General features: G+C 40.5%; 1 protein-coding gene across 2 annotated transcripts in view; it reads right to left on the bottom strand.

Moving 5' to 3' along the window:
* The window catches only part of DYM (dymeclin), a 367,304-nt gene that overhangs the window by 206,790 nt on the left and 132,700 nt on the right, over positions 1-27,814 (bottom strand). For both annotated transcript variants that reach the window (XM_039543377.1, XM_039543378.1), the window contains exons 10-11: positions 5,607-5,789; positions 110-288 (exon numbers count right to left, since the gene is read on the bottom strand). In XM_039543377.1, the coding sequence (XP_039399311.1) occupies positions 110-288; positions 5,607-5,789 (362 nt within the window). The remainder of the gene's footprint in view (positions 1-109; positions 289-5,606; positions 5,790-27,814) is intronic.

A 27,814-nucleotide genomic window follows, 5' to 3' on the forward strand; every position in this document is an offset into this window, starting at 1 on the left:
ATAATAATATGAACAAGTATTGAATAACATTACACAACCATACACAAACCTCCACAAATCAACCCCAATTGCCAAATATTAAGTATTAAATATGCAGTACGATACTTACAAGATTTTCCATATCAGTGCGGGCCAACATATATGTCCGAACATTGCTGTTCTGATGCAGTAATATGTATAAAAGGAGAGTTGCTTGATCAGATTTCTGCTGTTCACACAGAGCTGTGTACAAACTGTTAAAATTAATCTGGAAAGCATGTGGACTTGGTGAAGGAAAAGCAGTGCTATCTGGAATAAAGAAACCAAAAACATATTTTTAAAAAAAAAAAGAAAAAAAATCATTTACCGTCTTGGTTCAACTTTTACTGGTGTCAATAAACCTTAACCAAGTCTCATAAAACGTCAGTTCTGTCAAAGTTACAATTGTTCTCCCACATGAGAACTGGTGAGCCTTCCTTATACCCATATTAGTCTTTCTTGCTCCTCCCTCCAACTCACAGTCAGTCATGCCTGTAACAAAGCTGCCTTGTCACCCTTTCTTCCCCTCCTTGACTCTTAAGGTAAGAAAAGAAGGCATCTCAGGAAATGCTGGGTAACGATGCAGCTACCAGGCTTTCCTTGACAGCTAGAATTCCAAGGGAACGTGAAGGGGTAGGTTTGTTTCCAGTCCCAAAATGACCCAACTTCAGGGTTTAGTTTACAGTGCTCTAGGAGTATCAGATCTGTATTTGCCGGTTAGTATTAGTCCTTCAAAGGGCTAGTCTACATTGAAAACTTACATTGGCTTAGCTACGTCTCGCAGAGTTGTGAAAAATCCATACCCCTAAGAGACTTAGCTATGCCGACCTAACCCTTTGTGCAGACAGTGCTAGGTCAACAGAAGAATTCTCTCAATTTAGCTACTGCCTCTTAGGGAGGTGGATTAACTACCCTCCCATTGCTGTGGTGAGTGTCTACACTGAAGAATTACAGTATTGCAGCTGTAGCATTTTAAGTGTAGACATACCCTAAGTAACCTATGTTCAGTGGCCATAATATAGGCCTTGATTAGACTAGAAAGAAAGGTGTGTGTTGTTTTAAATTAGGTAAGTGATGTTTCAAATCACATTAGCTAAGCACAGTTTAACTCCTTGAAAATCATGTCAGGTGGCTGTAGTGTGTATGGCATAATTTAGGATGAAGATAGAAATGGAACCAGAACAGAATATTATGAAAGTAACAGTAAAACAGGTTGAAAACTGGTTTCTCTGTGTTTCTATGATGTTCGTGGAACTAATTATGTGACTTTTCAAGTGTATTTGAGACATAAGCAGCTCAGAAATGTCCATTTAAAATAAAAAATTTGTAAGTGGATACATGGAGAAAGATATTTCTTGCTATATGAGTTTCCAGAATGCTGCAAGAAGTCAACTGGACATAGCTTTATTTTCAGAGAAGGTAAGCTGTTTGGAGCACCAGGAAAAATTAAAGCAGCCTTTCAAGATAACACTTGATCTTCTGCACAGAGTAATTTTTAAGACAGAATGGAAAACGTATGGAGGAGGGGGTGTTTATTTTTGTTGTATTTTTTTTTTAATTGTGATCACCATGGTGAGTGTAGGAAGCAAGCATATTGTGTGTGTCTGGGCAGGTTTGTTGATTACTTTCCATAACAAGTTTTCAAAAGCTGAAAACTGGACTGAGCAGTTTTAACTTTCTTAATATAACCGCATCAGCTACAGAATTTCCAAAGTGTTCAAAACTTCAAAATCTACTTTTACTCTCCCCAGGACTTGAGTTAGCATATTAGGGGTGCTGGAGAACAGCTAATACTTTGCATGTGAATCCTCTATTTTGCATAAAAGCAAGATAATTATCAAATAATATACATTATATCACCATAAAGAACAGTGGCGACTTTTAACATTCTCACCAGCTGTGCTCCTATGGAAAAGAATTGCAAGTCAATACAAATTTAACCTTTAAATGAGCAGTCCTGCACTTCTCTACTATGCTTTTCAACTTTTCTTAATCAACCTTTACATCTGTGCAGCGTATGCAGCAAAAACTCCTATGCATCAAAAACACTCCCCTATTTTTAAAAAAGCCACTACTCTTCTTTCTCTTCCTTTTTCTTCCATATTCCCAGAAAAGCTTCTAAACCATTGTCACTGTGTATTCCATTAATCCAAAACAACTGCTACTTTGGGAAAATATTTCTTATTAAAATTTAAAATGTATGTGTAGCTACAGATGGTGAAGCAGATTAATTCAACATACTCTACTAAAGGAGCACTTAGGTGCTATAGTCAGCTGAGAATTCTACATGTCTCAAGGCTCGAGCTGTGTGAATTACTAAACAAACCCACTAAGAGTTGCAACATTTCTTTAACTGTTTTGTTACAGAGACACTTACAAACCTTTTTAAAAATTGACAAAAACTAGCAAAAGAATCTTTTAAAAACATTATGGAAGAAGAGTCCTAAAGAATTTAATAAAGACAGATAATCTTTCTAAACCTATTTATGGATTTCAATAGCAGGGATATAATCTGTATTATATTCCATAGAATGGTTTTAAAAATTCTATAGAAAAGATGTAGTTACTCTTTATTAAATTCTACAAGTTTCAGAGTAATTTCTCTAGAACACAATTGGTTTCATCCCCAATAAATTAGATAGGATATTTTCATAAAGAAAAAAAAGTTATTTCTCATATTATATTCAGAGCCTATACATAGTTAAAGTTGCAACAAGGCTTCCATTGTAATTCTTGTTAAGAACATAAGAACAGCCATACTGGGTCAGACCAAAGGTCCATATAGCCCAGTATCCTGTCTTCCAACAGTGGCCAAAACCGGGTGCCCCAGAGGGAATGAACAGAACAGGGAATCATCAAGTGATCCATCCCATTGCCCATTCCCAGCTTCTGGCAAACAGAGGCTAGGGACACCACCCCTGCCCATCCTGGCTAATAGCCATTGATAGACCTATCCTCCATGAACTTCTCTAGTTCTTTTTTGAACTCTTTTATAGTCCTGGCCTTCACAACATCCTCTGGCAAAGAGTTCCACAGCTTGACGGTGTGTTGTGTGAAGAAATACTTCCTTTTGTTTGTTTTAAACCTGCTGCCTAATAATTTCACTTGGTGACCCCTAGTTCTTGTGTTATGAGAAGGAGTAAATAACACTTCCTTATTTACTTTCTCCTCATCAGTCATGATTTTACAGACCTCTATCATATCCCCCCCTTAGTCATCTCTTTTCCAAGCTGAAAAGTTCCAGTCTTATTAATCTCTCCTCATATGGAAGCTGTTCCATACTCCTAATAATTTTTGTTGCCCTCTTCTGAACCTTTTCCAATTCCAATATATCTTTTTTTGAGATGGGGCAATCACATCTGCATGGAATATTCAAGATGTAGGCGTACCATGGATTTATAGAGGCAATATGATATTTTCTTATTATCTATCCCTTTCTTAATGATTCCCAACATTCTGTTCGCTTTTTTGACTGCTGCTGCACATTGAGTGGATGTTTTCAGAGAACTATCCACAGTGACTCCAAGATCTCTTTCTTGAGTGGTAACAGCTAATTTAGACCCCATCACTTTATATGTATAGTTGGGATTATGTTTTCCAATGTACATTACTTTGCATTTATCAACATTGAATTTCATCTGCAATTTTGTTGCCCTATCACCCAGTTTTGTGAGATCCTTTTGCAGCTCTTCACAGTCTGCTTGGGACTTAACTATCTTGGGGCTTGGCTACACTTGAGAGTTGCAGCGCTGGGAGTTTACAGCGCTGGTCATCCAGCTGTGTAGGAACAGCGCTGGTGTGTGGCCACACTCACAGCTACCAGCGCTGGTGTGTGGCCACATTTGCAGCATTTGCAGCGCTGTTGGGAGTGATGCATTATGGGCAGCTATCCCAGCATTCAAGTGGCAGCAATGTGCTTTTCAAAAGAGGGGGGTGGGGTGGGGTGGGGCGTAGTGTGACAGGGAGCGGGGGAGAGAGAGAGAGTGGATTTTTGGAGCCAACACTGTGTGTTAGCTTCCTGTCTTGCAAAATCAGAAAATGTTCCCGATCCCTTACCCTTAACTCTTAACTGCAAATAGCCTGCATCCAACGGACTCCCTTTCTCCCCTCTGCTCCCGCTGTTTCTGTCAAGCAAACACTCACTCCCTGCCTGCCTCTTTCACAGGGGTTATCTCATTTGATTGTTCACAGTCAGGTACAGATTGATCACAGCAAACAGGAGGTGTTTGATAAGCAGCTCCCGAAGCACCGGAGCTCCGAGTTCACAACAAAACAAAGAGAGGCTGCATAACAAAACAAAGAGAGTAATTTAGTTAAAAGCATTCTGGGATATCTGCTAATACCCTGGAGGCCAATAACAGCGCTGGTGTGTGTCCACACTTAATCAGCAGCGCTGGATCACCAGCGCTGCACTCGCTACACCCCAAGCAGACCAGGTGTTCAGCCAGCGCTGAAGCCAGGGAGTTGCAACGCTGGATGTGCCTTGCAGGTGTGGATGGTTACTAACTGCAGCGCTGGAAAGCCTCCACCAGCGCTGCAACTCTCAAGTGTAGCCAAGCCCTTGAATAGTTTTGTATCATCTTCAAATTTTGCCACCTCACTGTTTACCCCTTTTTCCAGATCATTTATGAATATGTTGAATAGGTGATCTGGAAAAAGGGGTAAAAAATGTTGTCATTCCCTTTTGTTTTCCCTGCCTCCCAGTTTTTCCACAGGAACAAATTTAATCTGAAGAATAGCATGGTTAACAATGGGTAGGAGCAGAATTCATCTGTTCTAATTGTTCAATGCAGATGCAATGTTTCCCAACACTTAAAAATGAGTCTAAATAAATTAGATGTACACTACAAGTAGGCAGCATGTCATTTAAACCACCACCACCACCACCATGATGAAATGAGGGCAGCGGTAGCCCAAGGACCCCCTCAGGACTAAGAGCTTTTCTGGAAAATGAAAGCAGCTCTGGGCCCAGGTGAGCTGATTAAAGTTTCCTGCTTAAATAAGCAAACTAGTTGCAAGCTCATCCCTTCAATGCTTCAAGTTTCAGGAGTATAAAACTTTAAGTGTCAAACCAGCTCAGCTACACACAAGTTCACATCTTCGCATATAAAACTAAACAATGAGGTATGGTCCAGGCTGCCCAGATCTCCCAATGCCCTATAGCATTCCTAAGGCCAACAGGATCCTTCTGGCTGCCTGACTTGGCCCCGGCTACCCCTCCCCCCCCCACCTTCCTATTGCTATTTCTATCTTGTGAAGTTCCAGAGCCATGCAGAAGAGAAAAGGTCTTAAAAACTTTGCAAGAAAGCAAGCTATAGAAACTCCGTTTTCCAAAACTGAATTGCACAGTACCTTTCAGTGTTTAACCCATCCCTCCCCCCGCCACAGTGTCTAAAGTTTCATGGGCTGCGACATGCCGGCTCAGGAAGTTCACAGGATCTGTGGAAGAGGAACTCCCTTTCTGTACATTTCCTAGGTTTACAGGATTATTATAGCATACCTTGGTAAGAGCAATGGTTAAGAAACAAGGATAACACAATGCCTCAGTTGCTTCAATTCACACTAGAAGATTAAGAAAAGGTACAAACCTTGTGTGTTCTTGAAGGACATAATAGCTTGTCTGTATGGGTTTGGTGTATCTGGAGCATCAGTCAAATTAGCTAGCACAAGCAGAAGCAGAAGGCTCTGATTAGCTAATGGTGATGACTGTTCCTGCTGTGGTGCTGGTTTACTTCCTACTCCACCCAACGTGAATACTGTCCACAGGCCAGCTAAAGGGAAGAATTGAAGAAGAGACTCCTCTTAGCGAATGTTATTAAATATTTATGGTGCACTTTCAGGGCATACCTATCTTTACAAATGAGTAAGATGTTTCTTTTGGTCTACCCCAAAGTACAGATACAATACAGAGAAGAACAATTCATCCTGAGAGAGACAAAGTGACAACACTAATCATGAATTTGATGGTGGAAGAATTCATGAAAGCACATTTCAAAGGAGTAGAGGGGAGAGCATTTGGCAGATGAGAACAGGGAGGCTGCTGGAAGTGTAAGAGGTAATAGTGCAGGAGGAAATGAAAGGTGCAATCAGGAGAAAGAGGCAGGGCCATAATGGTGCAAGGCTCTGAAGGTAAAGAGATTAAACCTGATGTGATAGAAGACACAAAGCCTGTGAGGGGATTCAAGAAGGGGACGCTGACACAGTTGGTGCACAGGGAGAGGAAGACAAATGCGTACAATATTTTTGTAATCAGATAATCTCCTTTAAAAATGCAAATTGATTCCGACATGCTGCATTTCTTAATGTGTTTTATTAAACCCAGAATGTTATAATAGATTCCAAGGCCAGAAGGATCACTGTGATCATCTAATCCAGGATCGACAACCTTTGGCACTCGGCCCGCCAGGGTAAGCCCCTTGGCGGGCCAGGCTGGTTTGTTTACCTGACTCATCTGCAGGTTCGGCCGATAGCGGCTCCCACTGGCCACGGATCGCCACTCCAGGCCAATGGGGGCTGCGGGAAGTGGCGGCCAGCACATCCCTCGGCCTGTGCCGCTTCCCGCAGCCCCCATTGGCCTGGACGGAGAACTGCGGCCAGTGGGAGCCGCAATCAGCCGAACCTGTGGACGCAGCAGGTAAACAAACCGGCCCGGCCCGGCCCGCCAGGGGGCTTACCCTGGAGAGCCGTGTGCCAAAGGTTGCTGATCCCTGATCTAATCTGACCTCCTATATAATAGAGGCCATAGAACTTCCCTAAAATAATTCCTAGTGCAGATCTTTTAGAAAAGCATCCAATCTTGAATTAAAAATTTTTAGTGATGGAGAATCTACCATGACCCGTGGTAAGTTGTTCCAATGGTTAATTACTCTCACTGTAAAAATGTACGGCTTATTTCCAGTCTGAATTTGTCTAGCTTCAACTTCTAGCTAGTGGACTGTATTATACCCTTCACTGCTAGACTGAAGAGCCCATTATTAAATATCTGTTCCCCATGAAGGTACTTATAGACTGTAACCAAGTCACCTCTTAACCTTCTCTTTGTAAAGCTAAATAGATTGAGCTCTTTGAGTCTATCACCATAAAGCATACTTTTTAATCCTTTACTCATTCTGGTGGATCTTCTTTGAAACCCTTCCAACGTATCAACATCCTTCTTGAACTGGAGACACCAGAACTGGATGTGGTATTCCAGACAAGGTCACACCAGTGCCAAATCCAGAGAAGTAAAATTACCTCTCTACTTCTACTCAAGGTTCCAGTTTTTCCATCCAAGGATTGCATTAGCCCTTTCAGTTACAGCATCGCACTGGGAGCTCACATTTAGCTGATTATCCACCACAACACCCAATCTTTTTCAGAGTCACTGCTTCCCAGGATAGCATGCCCCATTCTTTGTTCCCAGGTGCATACAGTTTACATTTAGCCTTATTAAAATGCATGTTGTTTGGTTGTGCCCACTACAAGTAATGCAGATCACTCTGTATCAATGACCAGTCCTCTTTGTTATTTACAACTCCCCCTATTTTTGTGTCATTGTGACAGGATCCCCAGAGTACAACCTGGAACTAGTGTACCGCTGTGCCCCCTTAACTCTCCAGCCTGGGCTCTCTCTCACAATGCTTTGCTAGTGACAAGCAGCAAACCCCTTCAGGTGCTGTTATCACTCAGCATAACCGCATGTGGAGCCCCAACTCAGCTAGACTGTATGAATGCTGCTTGAGCCACTCACGAATCACACAGAGAAAGGCACCACCAAATCTCCCAAGCCCCTAGCCTTGGACCCCACAACTTTACCGTCTTGCCCTCGTCAGAAGCCTGACCAGTATAAGTTCATTATCTAGTGCGCCCCTCCTCTATGTGGAGAGGGCACACATCATCCTTTGTAACCTGAGATTTCCGAAGTACTTCAACCAAAACACACTGTTTTAGGTAAAATATAAAACAGATTTATTAAGTGCAAAAAGATATATTTTAAATTATTATAATTGGTAGGCACAATAGGTCAGAGATAGTTACCAAAGAAAATAAAAGGTAAGCACACAGTCTAAATCCTAAACCGTATTAGACGAGGCAGTATTTGGATCAAGCAGTTTTGTCACCCCACTAGGTGTTACAGTTCTTAGTACACAGGGATCCCCTTTAAGCCTGGGACCAGTCTCCTCAGTTCAAGTCTTTGTTTTCCCAGCATTCTTGGTGCTTCCAGTGTAGGCAGGGGGAGGAGAAAGGCCCAAAGCATGATGCCACTGTCCCCTCTTTTATATCCTCAGTCCATGTGCCAGGAAGACACTAGCTCAGGTATGCCTGGTGGGCTTTGTTAAGTCACAGGGTTGAGCAATCCCCCTGGTGTGGTCTTGTGCAACTTAGTCATAAAGTTGAGCAGTCCCCATTGTGTGGTACTTGCACAACTGTCACTGAATTGTAAATCCCTTGTTTACTATTCCCCTGCTGGTCAACGGCTGGTGATGATCATTCAACGCCCATTCAACTGATATCGATTGGTATTAATTATATTATCTTCCTTTAATTCTTTATTAATCGAGTCCCATATCAGCTATTCCATTATTTTGCCTGAGATCAATGTCAGGCTGACAAACCTATAATTACCCAGGTCATCCCATTTACCCTTTTTAAATATTGGCACAACATTAGCATTCTTCCAGTCTTCTGGAACTTCCCCAGTGTTCCAAGACTTATTGAAAACCCAACATTAACAGTGCAGCAAGCTCCTCAGCCAGCTCTTTTAAAACTCTCATATGCAAGTTATCCAGATCTACTGATTTTAAAATGTCTAACTTTAGTAGCTACTGTTTAACATCCACCTGAGATACTAGTGGAATGGAAAGCGTGTTATCACATGATATGACTACTTCACATGTTTTTCCCCCCAAATACACAAAGAACTTTTCTGAATTATTTATGACAATTTTACCATTTCCATCTAGTAATGGACCAAAACCATTGTTGGGATTTTTTTTGTTTGTTCCTAATATACTTTAAAAAACTACATCTTATTGTCCTTAACTCTGCTTGCCTAAGCAGTTTTTTTTACAATTCCTAACTTCTAATTTATATTTATTTTTATCAACTTTCCCTTTCTTCCATTTTTTTAAAAATTTTATAGCTTCCTTCACTTCCTCTCTAAACCAGGTTGGTTTTTTAACCAATAGAGGCCTCTTCTTCGAATGTGGCTTTTTGGGCATCTAGTAAGGTGTTCTTAAACAATTCACCTGTTTTAGGAGAAGCACGATTAGCTCATGACCAGGGAACATAACAATTGCTAGTACTTGTTAAACTTTAATAGCCAGATTTACAGTTATGCAAAAGACAGCAACACTGTACACTTTGTTGTGGATGAATGTCATGTCTTTCAAATTCCAAACAATGTTCTTAATGAGGACTAGGCAAAACTAACAATAGTTAACCTCAGTTCTGTTTTAATCAGATCCACCCTTTGATTTTTAAGTTAGAATTTAGAATAAATGAATGAAACTTGAGAAAGTCTAATACTTCAGTGGAAGACACTTATGCTACCTTTGGGCTTTTTTAATGGATTAGATAGAACACATGCATTTATGGAAATACAAATTTAGCCAGGAAAACTAGCAGACAATAGTTTACCTTTGACCAATTGGCTTCTGTTAAGCTTAAAGCACACAATTTACTAGGAATTCTGTTGGGAACCAGTCACCTTTATTGATTGGTGCCTCTTAGTAAAGTGGTAGCTTCCCCACACAAACAAAACCCCTTAAGTAATTAATTACAAAAAATTACATTAATGCAATGCTATGGTTGCACAATTAAGCACCCAAAAGAAAGCAAAGCAAAGGACCTTAACTCTAGCCCCTTGCTTTAAGCCACTATGATACAGTCTTTAATTACACAATCACGTTACTATATACATGTATATCTAAGATAGTAGAAATTATCTTATATAAAATAGTATGTCATGTAGCTGTAGAGTTTCTGTAAAAGAGTTAAGATTATGCGTTAAGCTTAATTTCCATATTTTCCAAGCTTTGGATGCTTGAGTGCTAATTTGCATATTATAGTTTAATTTTAAATTAAATGTGTTAATAATACCTTAAAACAGTATACTTGAATGTCCACTTCTTATTAAAGTACTGATGATTAACAAAGTTGATCAGTTACATTCCTGTTTAGCACTCAATACATCTCCCAGCACATCCCTGTTTCCACACATTGTATGACAGAAACTGCTTGATTAGCAAAATCTTGAAACTCATTACTCAGGATCATGAAATGAACAATCCTAGCATTAGGAATTCTTACTGATCACCTGTAAACTAAAATTTTAATTTACAATAAATACAATGTATTTCTCCAATTTAAAGAAACAATTTAAGGCAATTTAGTCTTCTTTGAGACTTTAGACACATTGGACATGAGCGCCCGTATGGATCCTTTTGAATTTAAAGCAGAAATATACTCTGCCTGATAGAATCATAGAACAATAGGATTAGAAGGCACCACAAGGGTCAGCTTGTTTAACTCCCTGCAAAGATGCAGGATTTGTTGTGTGCCTAAATCATCCAAGACAGGTGGCTATCCAGTCTCCTTTTGAAAGCCTCCAGTGAACGAGATTCCATGACTACCATATGTAGTTGTTCCATTGTCCTACTGTTCTTACAGTGAGGAACTTTTTGCTGAGATTTAATCTGCTATGCTGTAGTTTGAACTCGTTGCCTCTTGTCCTGCCTTCTATGGCAAGAGAACAATTTTTCTTCATTTTTTAAGGCATTCTTTCTAGTATTTGAAGACCTCTATCATGTCCCTCTGCCCCCCCAGTCTCCTCTTTTTCAAACTAAACAGACCCAGTTCCTTCAGCCTTTGCTCATATGGCTTGCATTCCATCTCTTTGACCATCTTTGTCACTTGCCTATGGATCCTTTCCAGTTTTTCTACACCCTTTCTATACATTGGTGACCAAAACTGGACACAGTACTCCAGCTGAGGCCTAACTAGTGTTGACTTATGCATCTCCCATGACTTGCATGCTATGTCTCTGTTAATGTAAAAAAAAATTGCCTTTGATTTTTTGGCAACAGCATTGCATTGTTGATTGCTGTTGAGGTTCTGATCCACCACAACTCCCAGATCCTTCTCAGCAGTGCTGGTGCCAAGCCAGTTATCCCCCATTCTGTATCTGTGTATTTGGTTTTATTTCCCTAAGAGTAGCACCTTATATTTGTCTTTGTTGAATTTCATTTTCTTGTCTATAGCCCAGTTCTCCAATTTATCAAGATCTTTTTTTAACTTTAGCTCTATCCTCCAAAGTGTTTGCAACCCCCCAGCTTTGTGTCATCTGAAAATTTGATCAGTATGCTCTCTACTCCTACATCCAGATCATTATTAATACGTCAAACACACACCAGACTAGAACAGATCCCTGTGGAACTCCACTTTTGAGACCTCCTTCCAATCTGACATCATTCCATTAATAGTTATTCTTTATTTGCAGTTGTTTAGCCAATTATGTATCCACTGAATGGTAGTTCCACCGAGCCCACATTTCGCCAGCTTACTTATCAGAATGTCATGTGGGACTGTGTCAAAAGCCTTGCTAAAGTCCAACGAAAACAGCTTAAACTATAGTTGGCCTTGTATAAACTCAAGCCACCTGAATGGCACTTTTCTTCAAACACAGTTATACATTCAGATTCTGTAATAAACCAACACCCACTTCCTCATGCTCACTGCAAAGAAATTATTACAATGCCAAAAGAAAGAGAAATAATGCCATTCAGCATTAATTAGTTTGAAGGAGACCCCTTAATGAAGAGCAATTATAATTAAATACTTCACTAAAACAATCATGTTACATGAATCACCCTTTATCAGTAAATTTTTGATCAGTTGCTCCCAAATTGAAACAATGCAGCTGAATAAAAAACGCTGCTCAACAACAACACTGAAGTGTACCTTTAACTCACATTAGAGCCATTTGGAAGTGTAATTTGGCTGGCCACATTTTGCAAAGAAGGTTAAAAAAAACCCTGACAATCATTTATTTTATCTTCGCTCATTAAATTAACCAGTCTGTAATACATTTGACCCCTTTTAAACCACAACTATTCTCAGCTAAACCAGCATTTTTATTTTCCACCATCCCCTCCCCATGCAAGGCACTGCATTTAGCCGTATGGAGTGGAAATCCATCAACCTCATCCGACGAAGTGGGTATTCACCCACGAAAGCTCATGCTGCAAAATGTCTGTTAGTCTATAAGGTGCCACAGGATTCTTTGCTGCTTTTACAGATCCAGACTAACATGGCTACCCCTCTGATCCTTGACAGAGTAGTAGAAAGTTTGTTATATTATTCCATATTTAGTTCTGTTCATAATAAAGGGTTAATCTGGATATTGGTATGTTCATCAGTAAAATACTACACTCACTACAGCAGAGAGTGAAAGTTGTTTGGATGACTTAACTGCGCGTTTTCATACCATGTTTGGATTTCTTTTTAAATATTATCTTCACTTTGAATTTTATTTGCTATTAGTTGTTTTATGAAGATCCAGAATGTGAGAATTAGATTGATGTTTTTTTAAAGGCTGTTTCCATCCCAGAAGATGACAAACACTAGCTGCGACTCCCAGCCTCTAAAATATCCTTTTCCTGTTGAAGATTTGTACATTAGTTAACACAAAAGGCTTTGCTTCAACTACCCTAGTTGTCAGTCTATAAAAGCAACAAACCCACAGCCACAAAAAATTATTTCTCCATGTGTTTTCAATAAGCACATTTTTGGGTGTTTTATTTACATTTATGCCTTAATGTTGCACGTAAGAATATTTGCAGTGAATTCTATAATTGAAATTCTCTCATATGATTCTATTGATGCATTCGACAACAGGATACCCTATTACCTGTATTATTGTCCTCTAACTAATAGAACTGCCAACAAATTTTAAAAAATTTATTTTGTTTTGGCAAATACACAGAAGAGTCTGGAGAGAACATGTTGTTTTGATCTTAAACACTAATCGTTTTTTTCCTCTGGCAGCTCAGACAATGGAAAATTTCTTACTGATAATTTCATTTCTGCAAGCAGTTATCTCCCACAATGCTGGGCTTCTGGGCTGCTCTCCTCTCTCTGCAGCTTCATGGAGGCAGATCAGTGCTTTGACTCCGCACATTCAGGCCATGCCCCATTTGCCACCAGATGAGTTATTCCCAAACCTGTAAAACCTGCATAATATCAGTACTTACAAAATATTCCAGACACTGAAATAACTGTGTACATGAGACCAAGGAAAAACTATCCTATGGTAACGATTCCACTTAATATTTGACCTTTGGCTCACAAGGGGAGTAGTGGGGGCAAAAGACATACTTGGTAATAGGTAATAATTGGAGATATACCAATCTCCTAGAACTGGAAGGGACCTTGAAAGGTCATCGAGTCCAGCCCCCTGCCTTCACTAGCAGGACCAATTTTTGCCCCAGATCCCTAAGTGGCCCCCTCAAGGATTGAACTCACAACCCTGGGTTTAGCAGGCCAATGCTCAATCCACTGAGCTATCCCTCCCACAGATAAGGCTGCCAACTCAGACATTCGCTTGGTGGATGTGACAGCTAATAAGAAACAAGTTTTAATGGATAAATAAAAACCTAACACTGAAAGCAAAGGTTCACAGGGATGGCTTGTCAGTGCCCTCAAAACTAGAGGTAGGTCCCATTTTGGAAAGTAGTTTGACCACTGATCTGGCTGGTCAGACTGCTCAAAGGAATCTGGCTACCTGTGGACTGTACACCTGGGTGCTCGAAAATCCTATAAATAGCACACTAAAAGTGGACCTTACATGCAATGGTGCTGGGCTGAAGGCCTCTGTTTAGGCCTTCTTGGAGAAAATCCAGAATGGCTAGAATTCCAGGATCTCTGGGATCAGCACTGTATTCTTGGCACCAGTTATAGAATGTGGTCCAGATAGAGGAACATGCTTTTAGTGTGGATACCCTCTTAGATGAAAGCAATGTCCTGATGACTGTGGAGGACAGACATGCCTCCTAGTGATTCCCTTTCAATAATCAGGCTGTTAGTTGAAGCAGTTTCAGTTCCGGATGAAGAAGAGGACCTTTCGAAAGAATGTTCAGTCTCCATGGAAGCTGGAGTGGGGATTCCGGTTTCAGCTCTATCAGGTCTGAAAACCAAGGTCTTCTTGGCCAATAAGGAATTATAAGCATTAGTTACGCGGTCTTGTCTTATTTTCTGAACCACCTTCCGCAGTTGCTGAAAGCAAGAGAACAGGCAAAATAGGTCTCACGCCCAACTGTATGATAAGGCACACAGGGGTCTGCCTCCCTTGTGAAGTATTTCAGCCTCTTTGCGTTTGTATGATTCACAAACAGGTCAGTTGAAAGGAGGCTAACCATCTGACAGATGAGACTGAAAGCTGCTTGATTCAGGAATAACTTTGAGTTGTCAACCCTGAGCCTTCTGAACCAATCTGCCTTTTGGTTCAGATCTTCTTTGATGTGGATCATTCTGAGGGAAAGGAGGAACTGTTCCACTCGCTTCAATATTTCCAGTGTTTCTGAGTATAGTGTCAGACTCATTGTTCCCGCTTGGTTGTTTAAATATGTGACCACAATAATAGTGTCTGATTGAATCGGGACATGGTTTCACCTTAGGGTGGGCTGGAACCTTTGCAGAGCTAATTCGACCACTCTCAACCCTAGAGGTTTATATTGTGAGACTTTTCCTCCTGGCTCTAGAGACCCTAGGTCTCCAAGTGAGCTCGCCAGCCCTCCAGACTGGCACCGGTTGTGAGGACTAACTAATGTAGAAGGCAGATGGGCATGGTTTTGCAAACAATGTCATGGATTGACCTCCACTGTAAGGAGTTGATTTTTCCTGCATTCCTGGGAGTGTTCCCACACCTTTAAAATGAAGGCTTGAAGACATCTGATGAGTGACTGTGCCCATGAAGCGATCCCTATGCACGACATCTGGAGTCATAGCAGTTGGAGGCATAATGCTATGGTAGAGTCTCCTGTGGCTCTTGAGCAAGATGATAAATTTCAGGATTTTCTGAAACCTTTCTTATGATGGGTAGATCCTTGCTACCAAGGTGTCTATTTCTGCCCCAGATGGATTATTCTGGTGGACAGAACCAAAGAACTTTTCTTGGCATTGGTGATGAAGCCGTGTACCTAAAGGAGATTCAACATTCAAGATGTGGCCCTGTGCAGTACTGATCGTGATGGAGCTCTCATCAGAATGTTGACCAGGAAGGGGGATAGGATAGGCTCTCTGTGACCTGAGTCTGACTATTATCATTACCAACATCTTTGTAAAAACCTTGGGGACCCAGGAGGGGGGCTGAACAGAAGTGTGCAGTACTGATAAAGATTCCCATCATGAGCAAACCTCAGAAATCTGTGGTGGCACGATCTGATAGGGATATGGAGATGCGCATCTGGTAGACCTACAAAAGTCAGTAAGTCCTCCCTTGACAGAGATGACAGCATTTAGACCAGGGTCAAGAATGAGACTTTTGAAGTCAAGAATTCTGCACAATGAAAAAAGAGGGAGTAGAACCCAGAGAACCTTTCTTCTGAGGGAACATTCTCCACCACTCTCATATCCAGAAGATGAGTTATTTCATTCTGGATCAGATTGTGTTTTACAGGGTCCTTGGAACTGGGTGACTGGATGAAAAATGGATGGGATGGAGCCCTCAGCTCAAGGGAGTACCCCTAGCTGACTACCTCCCTGGTCCATTTGACTGTGGCTGATGAAAACCATTTGTCTAGGAATGGAGAAATTCTGCCTCCTAGCTTCAGTTCTGGGTGGATATGATCTTTGTCATCAAGTAAATTTGATGACAAAGTGGGGGGGTGGAGAAGTGAGGTCCCTCTAGATCAGGGGTTCTCAAACTGGGGGTCGGGACCCCTCAGGGGGTCACAAGGTTATTACATGGGGGGTTGTGAGATGTCAGCCTCCACCCTAAACCCCGCTTTGCCGCCAGCATTTATAATGGTATTAAATATATAAAAAATGTTTTTAATTTATAAGGGGGTCACACTCAGAGGCTTGGTATGTGAAAGGGGTCACCAGTACAAAAGTTTGAGAACCACTGCTCTAGATTGTCTCCCTGCACCTCAATGCCACTGTTTTCCCTCAGAGAATCTGTTATCCTTCGCTGGTGCCTCTATTAGGGCGAGCAAAAGGACTGTCTCTGTCTGAAAGCCGGTTTGTACCCTCTCCTAGGGATACTTATTGGGGCAGGGAGAGACTGTTTGGATTTTTCCATTCATAGAATCATAGAATATCAGGGTTGGAAGGGATCTCAGGAGGTCATCTAGTCCAACCCCCTGCTCAAAGCAGGACAATTCATATACAGAAGAGATATTTGAGTCAACGTTCTCCAGCTCTTCTCCAAAGAGAAAGGAACCTGTAAAGTTGGCCGAGCATAGAGTGAGTGTCCACCTTTCAGGGACGGAACCATAGGTGGCACCTGGCTACTGAACTGGAAGCCACGGCTTGGGCTGAGAACCTCATTGCATCCATTGAGGCACCAGCTACAAACACTGTTCCTAGGGAGACTTCTTTAAAATCGAACCAGAAGTGGGTGATTTCTGTCCTTAAGGGCTTTGAGATCTTCCAGTCAGGAAAGAGTTACTCTTCCAAAACAGGTAGCTGCCTAGGATGCTCAGGGGAGGCTTCAAAGGCCTTTTTGAGCATGGCCTCCATCTTTCTACCTGTGGGGCCCCCAAAGTAGAACTCCCCCTCTGAGTGAATATCCATAATCCTGGCAAGAGATGCTATAACGGTGTTCACATTCTATATCTTAATAATAGAGCCCTTTGTCTCTTGAATATTATAGAGCCTGAGGTTGCTCTTGTTAACTTGCTTTCCCTTATCAGGCTTGTTCTATTCATCCCTAATCACATCCTTAAAGGAGAAATGAAAGAGCACTGCCACCTCTAGGGAGGATTGTGAGGCAAGAAATTTACTCTGAGGCTAACTCTCATGAGCCTGCTCGGGTGGGATCTGAATAATGGAAACAACCTTATTGCACACAGCTTGAAATTTTCTAAGGCGAAAAAACCTTTGCTGTATTTTTCCCCACCCTGTTTAGATTCAGAGCCGGACTGCTCAACTTACTCAGTGGAGGATGGGGAGGATAACGAGTCAGAGGATTAATCTCTCCTGGATTTTTCATGCCTTTTCTTTCCTCTTTTGACTTTTTAGCATGTCGGGAGCGCAAAAGTTCTGCTGTAGCTCTAGTGAGGACTCTTGCGGCTGCCTTCTTTAGAGCCTGGAGCCCTCTCAAGAGGTCTGACAGAATCCTCTCCCTCTGGGTCCTATTCCCCCTGGAAGGGCGGAACTTGTTGTCAGAATTATCTTGGTCAGCTTGGGAGGAAGGAGGGATGATTAGAAGCTTTGCTTCTTCCCCAGGTGCTCAGGACCCACTTTAAAATGTTGGGAATGGGGAATTTGTGGCCCCGCAAAGCTCCCCTCTTTCTTCTGCAGGGATCTCCTGTGGCTTACTTCTTGAGTCAAGTGGACAGGGTCCTCGTCACTTTTAGAATCTCTCCCTGCTCTGGACTGGGATTCCTAGTTCATTTTTTGCCACTGGATTCACAGTGAGTAGGGTATCCCACCCCATCTGACTTGTAGCCCCAGGACCTAACAGAATGAGGAATGGAAGGCTAGGAGCAGGCTGGGCACAGCTCACCATCTGCCAAGGCTGGGAAGGCCACCTCACAGATAGAACAGTGCTTGGATTTAGCCCTGTGCTTTCCTTGCTGCTGTCTCATGCCAGCAATGGATCGAGGAGCTGGCAGGCAAACACTGCAGCAAAGGCTCAGGGAGGATTAAACCCCCAAGAAGTTAACTGACCCAGAGAGAAGAAGGAATGTCAGACAGAGAGAACTTTGCTCCTCATTGCCCAAAAGGTGGACAGAAGCAGCTCAATTTTCAAAGTAAGAGCAGGAGCAACAGAAACCGTCCATCTGCTGCTGCAGACGTAGAGAATCTGCAGTAAGCCGGAGCAGAGGGGAATGTGTCCAGAGTGTGCAAACCCAAAACACTCAGCTGTCTCCATGAAGTTGCAGAGAGAGAAAAGCAGCCTAGAAGTTCAGAATTGTGGGAGACACAGGTTGCAAAATTCTCTCTCCTCCTGTAATATCAGTTTAATATCAAACATAGCATGTAATCAAATGTCTTTTCCTTGCTTTGTTCCAGTGTTTCAAGCAGCCATTTTATGTTTATATCCAAAATACTGACGAGAGTTTTGCTTACAAACCCAACAAAGTCATATCTTCTGATTCCCTCATGAGATAATACAATCACAGAATCATAGGACAGAAAGGGACCTCAAGAGGTCATCTAGTCCAGTTCGTGGCAGGACTAAGTAATATCTAGACCGTCTCAGTTGTTTGTCCAGCCTGCTCTTAGAAACCTCCAATGATGGAGATTCCACAACCCCCCTAGGCAATTAATGCTAGTGCATAACTACCCTGACAGTTAGGACGTTTCTCCTAATGTCCAACCTAAACCACCCTTGCCACAATTTAAGTCCACTGCTCCTTGTCCTATCCTCAAAGGTTAAGGAGAACAAATTTCTCCAAGCTTTTATGTACTTGAAAACTGTCATGTCCCCGCTCTACTCCAGACTAAACAAACCCAATTTTTTCAATCTTCCCTCATAGATCATATTTTCTAGACTTCTAATCATTTTTGTTGCTCTCTTCTGGACCTTCTCCAATTTGTCCACACCCTTCCTGAAATGTGGTGCCCAGAACCAGACACGATACTCCAGTTGAGGTCCTATCAGCACGGAGTAAAGCAGAAGAATTACTTCTTGTGTCTTGCTTACAAAACTCCTGCTAATACATCTCATAATGATGTTTGCTTTTTTTTGCAACAGTGTTAACATTGCTGACTCTCATTTAGCTTGTGTTCCACTGTGACACCCTCCTCCCCCTGATCCCTTTCCGCAATACTCCTTCCTAGGCAGTCATTTCCCATTTTGTATGTGTACAACTGATTGCTCCTTCCTAAGTGGAGTACTTTGCATTTGTCATTATTGAATTTCATCCTATTTACTTCAAACCATTTCTCCAGCTTGTCCAAATCATTTTTAATTTTAATTCTATCCTTCAAAGCACTTGCAACCCCTCCCAGCTTGGTATCATCCGCAGACTTTATAAGTGTCCTCTCTATGCAATTATCTAAATCATTGATGAGATACTGAACAGAACCGGACCCAGAACTGATACCTGCGGGACACCACTCGATATACCCTTCCAGCTTGACTGTGAACCACTGATAACTACTCTCTGGAAACTGTTTTCCAACCAGTTATGCACTCACCTTATAGTAGCTCCATCTAGGCTCTATTTCACTAGTTTGTTTATGAGGTGTAAAGAGGTGTAAGCTGGGCCCCTCTGGTTTCTGCCCCTGCTTCCCTCGCAAATCAGTCAGGGACACCTCAGGTTGATGCAAACACCAGTGCTGTTTATTTACAGTTGTTCCCCATCCACACACACACACACACCTCACTATCTATGCACTGGTTTTTCACAGCCAAACTCTGCCAGCAGCAGGCCTGGCCAGCAGCAGACTAGAGGGCCCCACCTTTGTGCCTGGCCTTTCTCTTCTCTCCTCCTACTCTAGCTTCCTTCCTCACAACCTTTATAGCCCCTGGCTAATTAGGCTGGCAGCTGTTTCTCATTGCCAGGCAGGCACAGGGCTGTTCAACCAGCTCCAGTCCATTCCCCTTGATTGGGGCTGGAGTGGCAGAGTGCTGATTAAGCCCTCCTTACTCAGCACACTGTCACAGAAGGTCATGTGAGATTGTATCAAAAGCCTTACTAAAGTGAAGATATACCACATCTACTGCTACCCTGCTATCCACAAGGTTTGTTACCCTGTCGAGGAAAGCTATTAGGTTGGTCTGACATGATTTGATCTTGACAAATCCACAGTTACTTATCACCTTATTACAGGGGTCAGCAACCTTTGGCACGCGACCCATCAGGGTAATCCGCTGGCAGGCCACAAGAAATTTTGTTTACGTTGAGCGTCCGCAGGCACGGCCCCCCACAGCTCCCAGTGGCCACTGTTCGCCGTTCCCGGTCAATGGGAGCTGTGGGAAGCGGTGGCTAGCATATCCCTGCAGCCTGTGCCACTTCCCGCAGTTCTCATTGGCCAGCAACAGCGAACTGCAGCCACTGGGAGCTGCGGGGGTCCATGCCTGCAGACGGTCAATGTGAACAAAATGTCTCACAGCCCACAAGCCGATTACCCTGATGGGCCTCGTGCCGAAGGTTGCTGACCCTTGTCTTATTATTTTCTAGGTATTTGCAAACTAACTGCTTAATTATTTGCTCCTACTAAAACCTTGGCCTTATTGCTTCAATTCCTGTCTTCAAGATCATCAATTAAATAAATTAATAAAAGACAATCTGAAGCTCCCTCTCTATGCGGGTATGCTTTGAATAAGAAGGGAAGAAACCTTCTGGATGCAGGGTACATTTGTTCAGCAGAGAATTTCAGGGCTTTTATGAACTGATTGGAAACATCTTCCGTATCAGTGAAAACAAATTTGGGATTTTAATTTAGCTTGACAATTTGTGGAACAGTATCAAATATATGAAATGAGATTTTATGACAATAAGGAACCTCCATTCAACATCCTACATAGTCTTTTATATAAGCAGAAAACTAAAGAAATTCAGTGCTAAAGATCTAATTTCCATTATCCAGGAAAAATAGGACACATCTGGGTGATGTTCATGTTTGTGCTTCCACTCAGTTAAGTTTTAAACTTTGCTGCACACATTCATGCTTTCATGTGATTAAAGAAAAAATTTAATGGCTTGGTTTCAAGGTGAAAGGTTTTACATTTGAATGGGGGATGGGGATGGGAGAATGGAGAGCTTACTTTAAAATATTTAGATTCAATTGAAAATGTTGCACTGATTTAATTTTAGCTGACTCGCATGTTAGAACCATACATTATTTCAACATACACAATATTTCCACGAGTTTTCCCCCTCTGGAAATTAGTGGCCTCATTGCATCAGTTCTATTGAGTTTGGGGCTCTTCCTGGGATACTGATTAAACTACTCAGTGGTTAATGGTCTCAGAATGAATGTCTTTTTCTATTTCATGACCTTTAGTTTAGTAGGGGATAAAACGGCCACTTCTGAGCCTTCTTCCTGGAATAAGAACTAAATCAGCATGTATTCCCTTTGTTGCTTATTTCATGTTTCTGACTGGAAAAGAAATATGGGAGGGGAATTTTCAAATTCTTTTAGAATTTTTTCCCCCTAGTTACTGCAAGAATCCATTCGTGTTCCAACATCTACTGCTACCCTCAAGATTTATGTTCTGGCACCATCTTACTTCATTATCAGAATCTTACAGAGCAGGATCCTGTAACATTCAGCCACACATTATCAGTCTCCACATTTATGACAGAATGCAAGACAAACTTTCAGTGAACTTACATGGGTCAGTCAACTACACAGCTTCCAAAGTCTCAAACAATTTTCCATTAAATTGATTATCCATCATTTTAAGTCAAAGCTTAACTTTTTATTTTAATTCATGCTGACAGTCTTTTTGGATTGCTCATTCCTGTCATCACTGGAGCCTAACAGGATAGCACATCCATTTCTTCTCAGCAGCCTCAACCTCTACTACACATTCTCCACTCTGCAGTTGAGTTTATTGATTTAAAAAAATTTGACTAAGTGCCAGCTTCTGGCCATCAGACTTTTGCTGAGAGCCTTCATCAGAGCCTTACATAAAGCAGATTTATTTGGCAGCCTCTGGCCACTTTTTGGCTGAAGGAGATGTAGGAGTTTTAGAGACTGTAGGGCCTAGAAATGCTGGTGACTTGTTTTGGTCTCATTTTAAACATTTCCAACCTGACAATCATATCCCTAGCTACCAACTAGAAAGAAGAATACTTACAGATTGGACTTGGGGGGAAAAAATGAACAGGCATCTAGTTGTACACGTCAACTCAGCTCAAGAACTAGTTCCATGTCACATCCCACCATTTGGTGAAACTTTTGGAATACAGGCAGCTGTTTTCTGCTGCATCCCAAAAAGCTTACTGTGAAAGTAAAAGTTGATTGTGAAGGACAATAGCAAAAGGGAGTTTCCTCAAACACTCACCTAATGCTAACAAGTCTTTCTTCCACCAACTGTTCTTAAAAAAAATAATCAATAGAACTAATATTTAATTATTATGTCCAGACAGCAGCTTTAGGAACTTCAGGGTATTTCTTTAATATTCAGCATGCATACCAAATTTCTTAAATCAATGGTTCTCAAATTGTGGGCTGAGAAGCACTTGCTAGTGGCCTGTGGAGAGCTGGCTGTTGACGTGGTGCTCTTATTCTTGTTCCCAGCTGCTATATTGTATTAGACGAAAGCTAAAAATATATAAACATTTTCCTAATATTACTTTTCCCTGTAAGCAATTTCGCTAGTTGCCACGGGGATGTTATGTGATAACAAATGGGAAAGGAAAAAGTGGTCCATGGAATCATTAATGAGAAAGGACAGATCCACAAGGCCATCTCTGTATCAAATTGTGGTTCCCATAATGAAAAGGTTTGAGAACCCCGGTCTTAAATCAAAGCACATTTTTATAATTTCTTAGAATTTTTTTTTAAGTCCTAAGACAGACTTTAAAGAACTAAAATAAAGCTAAAATTGGGGAGCACCAGCCTAACCCTGTCCTGTTGATTAATGACTTGGATACCATTGCAGCCAAATAAATGTAGGAAATTCCCATTACAAGTTTCTGAAAGACTCAGCCTAGAGAGAAACTGGCAACGCTGAAACAAAGGAAACATGGGGTAATTTCATCTGTATAGTGATCTTTTAGGTCAAAAATCTTTCATCCTCAAAATTACTTTACTGCTCTTTATAAGTTTAACACACTGTTATATAAACTATACAGAGGGATTACTTCATCCAATGAAACAAAGTAATTAAGAGCAAGGCCTCACAAATTAAGACAGGAGTAGCTATAGCCTTCATGCATTCTAGTTTTCATGCAGTGAAATTATAACACTTCAGAGGGACAACAGTTTTTTTAAATATTGAAAATGCTATCTGCAGTAGACACAAGTTTTAATAGAATAACATATCTCAAAAATCTGACAATATATGTGGCACTATATAAAATAATACTAATAATAAAATAATAATAGCAGCAACAGAATTTCTAATTTTCAGCCATATTTAACATGCTTTGTGCAATCATAAGTGCTGGCTCATCCACTGCCTGGCATTTGGATAAGATAATTAACCAAAACTGGCTTGCAACATAAAAGAAAAAAAAACTAATTATGAAAGCCTAGTTTCTAGCATATTCAGAATCTGGCAAAGTAAGTTCAGTTATCAAATACTTGTATACTGGCATATTTTTAAGACATTGGCACAGTGTAACAAGAATGAATGCAAGAGAAATACTGAATTTAAAGAAATTTGTGCAAAGTTTTAAATGTTTTGAGATGAAAGCTAAATACCAGCAAATCTTTATTTTGTTTTTACCTTTTGGAATATAAACACTCACAGTAACTGTACATATAAATGGTAAGTCCATACCAAATGGAGGCAGCAGGATCTTTAATAAGCATAATCATATCAAGCAAACATTTACTCTGAAACCTGAAGTACTGTGTGTGCAATGTTTTAGTCTCATGATTTTCATGAACTTTAATAGGAGACTCTCATAAGATATTAATAAGGGTGGCATTACTAAATCTCCACACACCACTGTAAAAATATAATTCTCTGGGTCTAGACTAATTAAAAAAAAGCTCACTTCAAATACATTAAGGGAGTTGTTTTTTTAAACGGACAATTTGCAGAAAAGCTACTTTTCACAGTATGCGTCCTTTTGATCAAATCAGCATAACAAGTCCATTAATATTGGATCACATGCAAATATTTGACTGTCAACAGGAAATTTGGTTATTGGTACAGAAGATTTTTCTTGGGTCAAAGTTCTTTAACACATACTACTATTCAAAAGCAGAAAAAAGTACTCTCTCCCTGCTGCCAAGGGAAACAAACTAAAAACTTCTAATAGGTCAAACTATGAAGTTAGAAATCTACTGCCTGTCCCCACTTTTGATCCTAACTTTCCTGGGAACAGCACAGTAAGAGTCACCTGATTCACTGCTGTCCATGTGGTTCCCAATAACCCAATGCAGCTGCAGCATGGAAAAGCGGTGAGATGCAGCAGAGACAATGAAGCTATCTGAACAAGGTGAGAGAGCATCAATTTACAACTGAAAGATTCTCTCAATCACAATGGGCAGAAAATTTAACATTTTTAAAATGAGAGTTCAGATTATACAGAAAATTATGGCACTCACCAGAGATCCTTGGATGAGTGGATTTTTCAACATGTGGGTATATTACCACTGAAAAAGGTGTTACTAAGAAGAATGAATGTGTTTGAAGAGACCAAGGCTCTGGTGTCATTAACATATTCTGGAAGCAGCTTTTCAAGAAATGATCTTTCCCGTTCCCAATGCAGGAGCGTTCCCTACAGTACATTCTGCTATTTGGTCCAGTCTAATTTTAAGTGAACGGCAACGAAGCTTGAATAACTTTAGGAAGAATGTTCCATAATCTAATAAACTTCAACTTCATCCATTTACTCCTACAGGTAATTCTCTCTCTGTAATACCATAACAGCCCCCATCCTTTCGTGTTCAGACCCCTTGAATAAAGGCAGACAGTCATTGTCTCTTTTGTTGTTTAGCCAAACTACACATATAGGGTTTTCCTTTTAAGTCATTTCTTTTACAGACACTTTTCATTTTGTTTCCTGTGATTAATCCTAGCTCCAGCACTCTGTGACCTCAAACATCACAATGAAAAAAATCACAAATAAACTGCTAGTGTGTAGAGATCACTACGTACCACGCTGACCTATACTGCCTCATTGTTTACTTGTACTCCCTTGTCTGTTTATATCCATCTGTTGTCTTTTGGGTTGTATTTACATTGTAAACCCCCTTGGGCAAGGACTTTCCATTTGTTCTGTGTTTATACAGCACCTTGCACAATGGGGTCCTGGTCAATGACAAAGGCTCCAAGGTGCTATAGTAATACAAATAATAAACAACAATACATTTGACAAAACAAATGAGCATAATTATTTGTAAAGAGTACACTCTCAATAGCTGTATTCATTTTCCTTCATCATCTACCTTTTCTCCTTCCTCACTGTCCTCAATGATTTGTCCTTATTTCATTACGATACCTAATTTAAAATAGGCTTTTCTAGACAGGAACCTTGGTTTTGTCTTTAAAGAATCAAACATCCTTTTTCCACTAAATGAATAATGATAATTGGTCAGTCCTTCCTAGTCAGTAATAATTTTTAATCACATGTCTGAGTTCCCTCTAAATGGTCAACCTCTTCCTGGAACTTGAGATACACTCAATTATACACATTCTAGGTGCAGCCTCATCAACGTCAAATAGCACATTTAACAACAACTAAGGCTGTCAAGCGATTAAAATTTTTTATCATGATTAATTGTGCTGTTAAACAATAATAGAATATCATTTATTTAAATATTTTGGGATGTTTTCTACGCTTTCAAATATATTGATTTCAATTACAACAGAATACAAAGTGTACAGTGTTCACTTCATATTTATTACAAATATTTACACTGTAAAAAACAAAATAAACTGCTAGAACAGGGCCTCATCCTCCCTGATTGAACTAACCTCGTTATCTCTAGCTTGCTTCTTGCTTGCATATATAAACCTGCCCCTGGAAATTTCCACCACTTGCATCCGAAGAAGTGGGTATTCACCCACGAAAGCTCATGCTGCAAAACGTCTGTTAGTCTATAAGGTGCCACAGGATTCTTTGTTGCAAAATAAATAGTACTTTTCAATTCACCTAATAAAAGTACTGTAGTGCAATCTCTTTATCACGAAAATTGAACTTACAAATGTGGAAATATGTAAAGAAAAAGGGAAAAAACTACATTAAAAAATAAAATAATGTAAACTTTAGAACCTACAAGTCCAATCAGTCCTACTTCTTGTTCAGCCAATTGCTCAAAGAAGTTTGTTTATATTAGCAGAAGATAATGGTGCCTGCTTCTTGTTTACAATGCCACCTGAAAGTGACAACAGGTGTTTGCATGGCACTGTTGTAGCCAGCGTTGCAAGATATTTATGTGCCAGATGTACTAAATATTCATATGTCCCTTCATGCTTCAACCACTATTCCAGAGGACATGCATCCATGCTGACGACAGGTTCTGCTCAATAACGATCCAAAGCAGTGTGGACTGACACATGTTCATTTTCATCGTCTGAGTCAGATGCCATCACCAGAAGGCTGATTTTCTTTTTTGGTGGTTTGGGGTCTGTAGTGTGCATATCAGAATGTTGCTCTTTTAAGACTTCTGAAAACATGCTAAACACCTCATCCCTCTCAGATTTTGGAAGGCATTTCAGATTCTTAAAACTTGGGTCGAGTGCTGTAGCTGTCTTTAGAAATTTCACATTGGTATCTTCTTTGCATTTTGTTACATTTGGAGTAAAAGTGTTCTTAAAATGAACAACGTGTGCTGGGTCATCATCCAAGACTGCTATAACACATAACAGAATGCGGGTAAAACAGAGCAGGAGACATACAATTCTCCCCCAAGGAGTTCAGTCACAAATTTAATTAACACATGAAGAGGCATATAAATCTGGCACATAAATATATCTTTAGTGTATCTGGCACATAAATATATTGCGACACCAGTTACAACAGTGCCATGCGAATGACTGTTCTCACTTTCATGTGACGTTGTAAATAAGAGTGGGCAGCATTATCTCCCATAAATGTAAACTAACTTGTTTCTCTTAGCAATTGGTGGAACAAAAAGTAGGACTGAGTGGAATTGTAGGTTCTAAAGTTTTACATTGTTCTGCTTTTGAGTGAAGTTATGTAACAAAAAAAAAAATCTACATTTGTAAGTTGCACTTTCATGACAAAGAGATTGCATTACAGTACTTGTATGAGGTGAACTGAAAAAAATACTATTTTGTCAATTTTACAGTGCAAAATTAATATGAAGTGAGCACTATACACTTTGTATTGTGTTGTAACGGAAATCAATATATTTTAAAATGTAGAAAAACACTCAATTATTTAATAAATTTCAATTGCATTCTATTGTTTAACAGTGTGATTAATTACGATGAATGTTTATCGCAATTAATTTTTTGAGTTAATCACATGCGTCAACTGTGATTAATCTACAGCCCTAACAAAAACATTTTTAAACACTATTGTATTTAACTCCTTTAGAACGGTGCTAGCTGGTCACAGCTAGGAAGAAGACAACAGGTTGTGCTGAGAAATGAACTATTGGACTGGAGGGAGCTTACTAGTGGAGTTCCTCAAGGATCAGTCTTGGGTCCAATTTTATTCAATATTTTTATTAATGACCTTGGCACAAAAACTAGGAGTGTGCTAATGAAATCTGCTGGTGACACAACACTGGAAGTCGTCATCAATAAATGGAAGGATCAGAATATTATAATGGAAGATCTGAATGAACTTGAAGACCGGAATGACAGAAATGGGATGAAATTCATTAGTACAAAGTTCAAGGTCATGCATGTAGGGTCTAATAATAAGAATTTCTACTACAAGGTGGGGGCTCATTAGCTGGAAGTGACAGAGGAGGAGCGAGACCTGGCTGTCTGGGTCAATCACAAGATGACTATAAGCCACGACTGTAATGTGGTTCCGAAAAA

Source organism: Mauremys reevesii, linkage group 6, assembly GCF_016161935.1.
Source record: "Mauremys reevesii isolate NIE-2019 linkage group 6, ASM1616193v1, whole genome shotgun sequence".
Lineage (NCBI taxonomy): Eukaryota > Metazoa > Chordata > Testudines > Geoemydidae > Mauremys > Mauremys reevesii.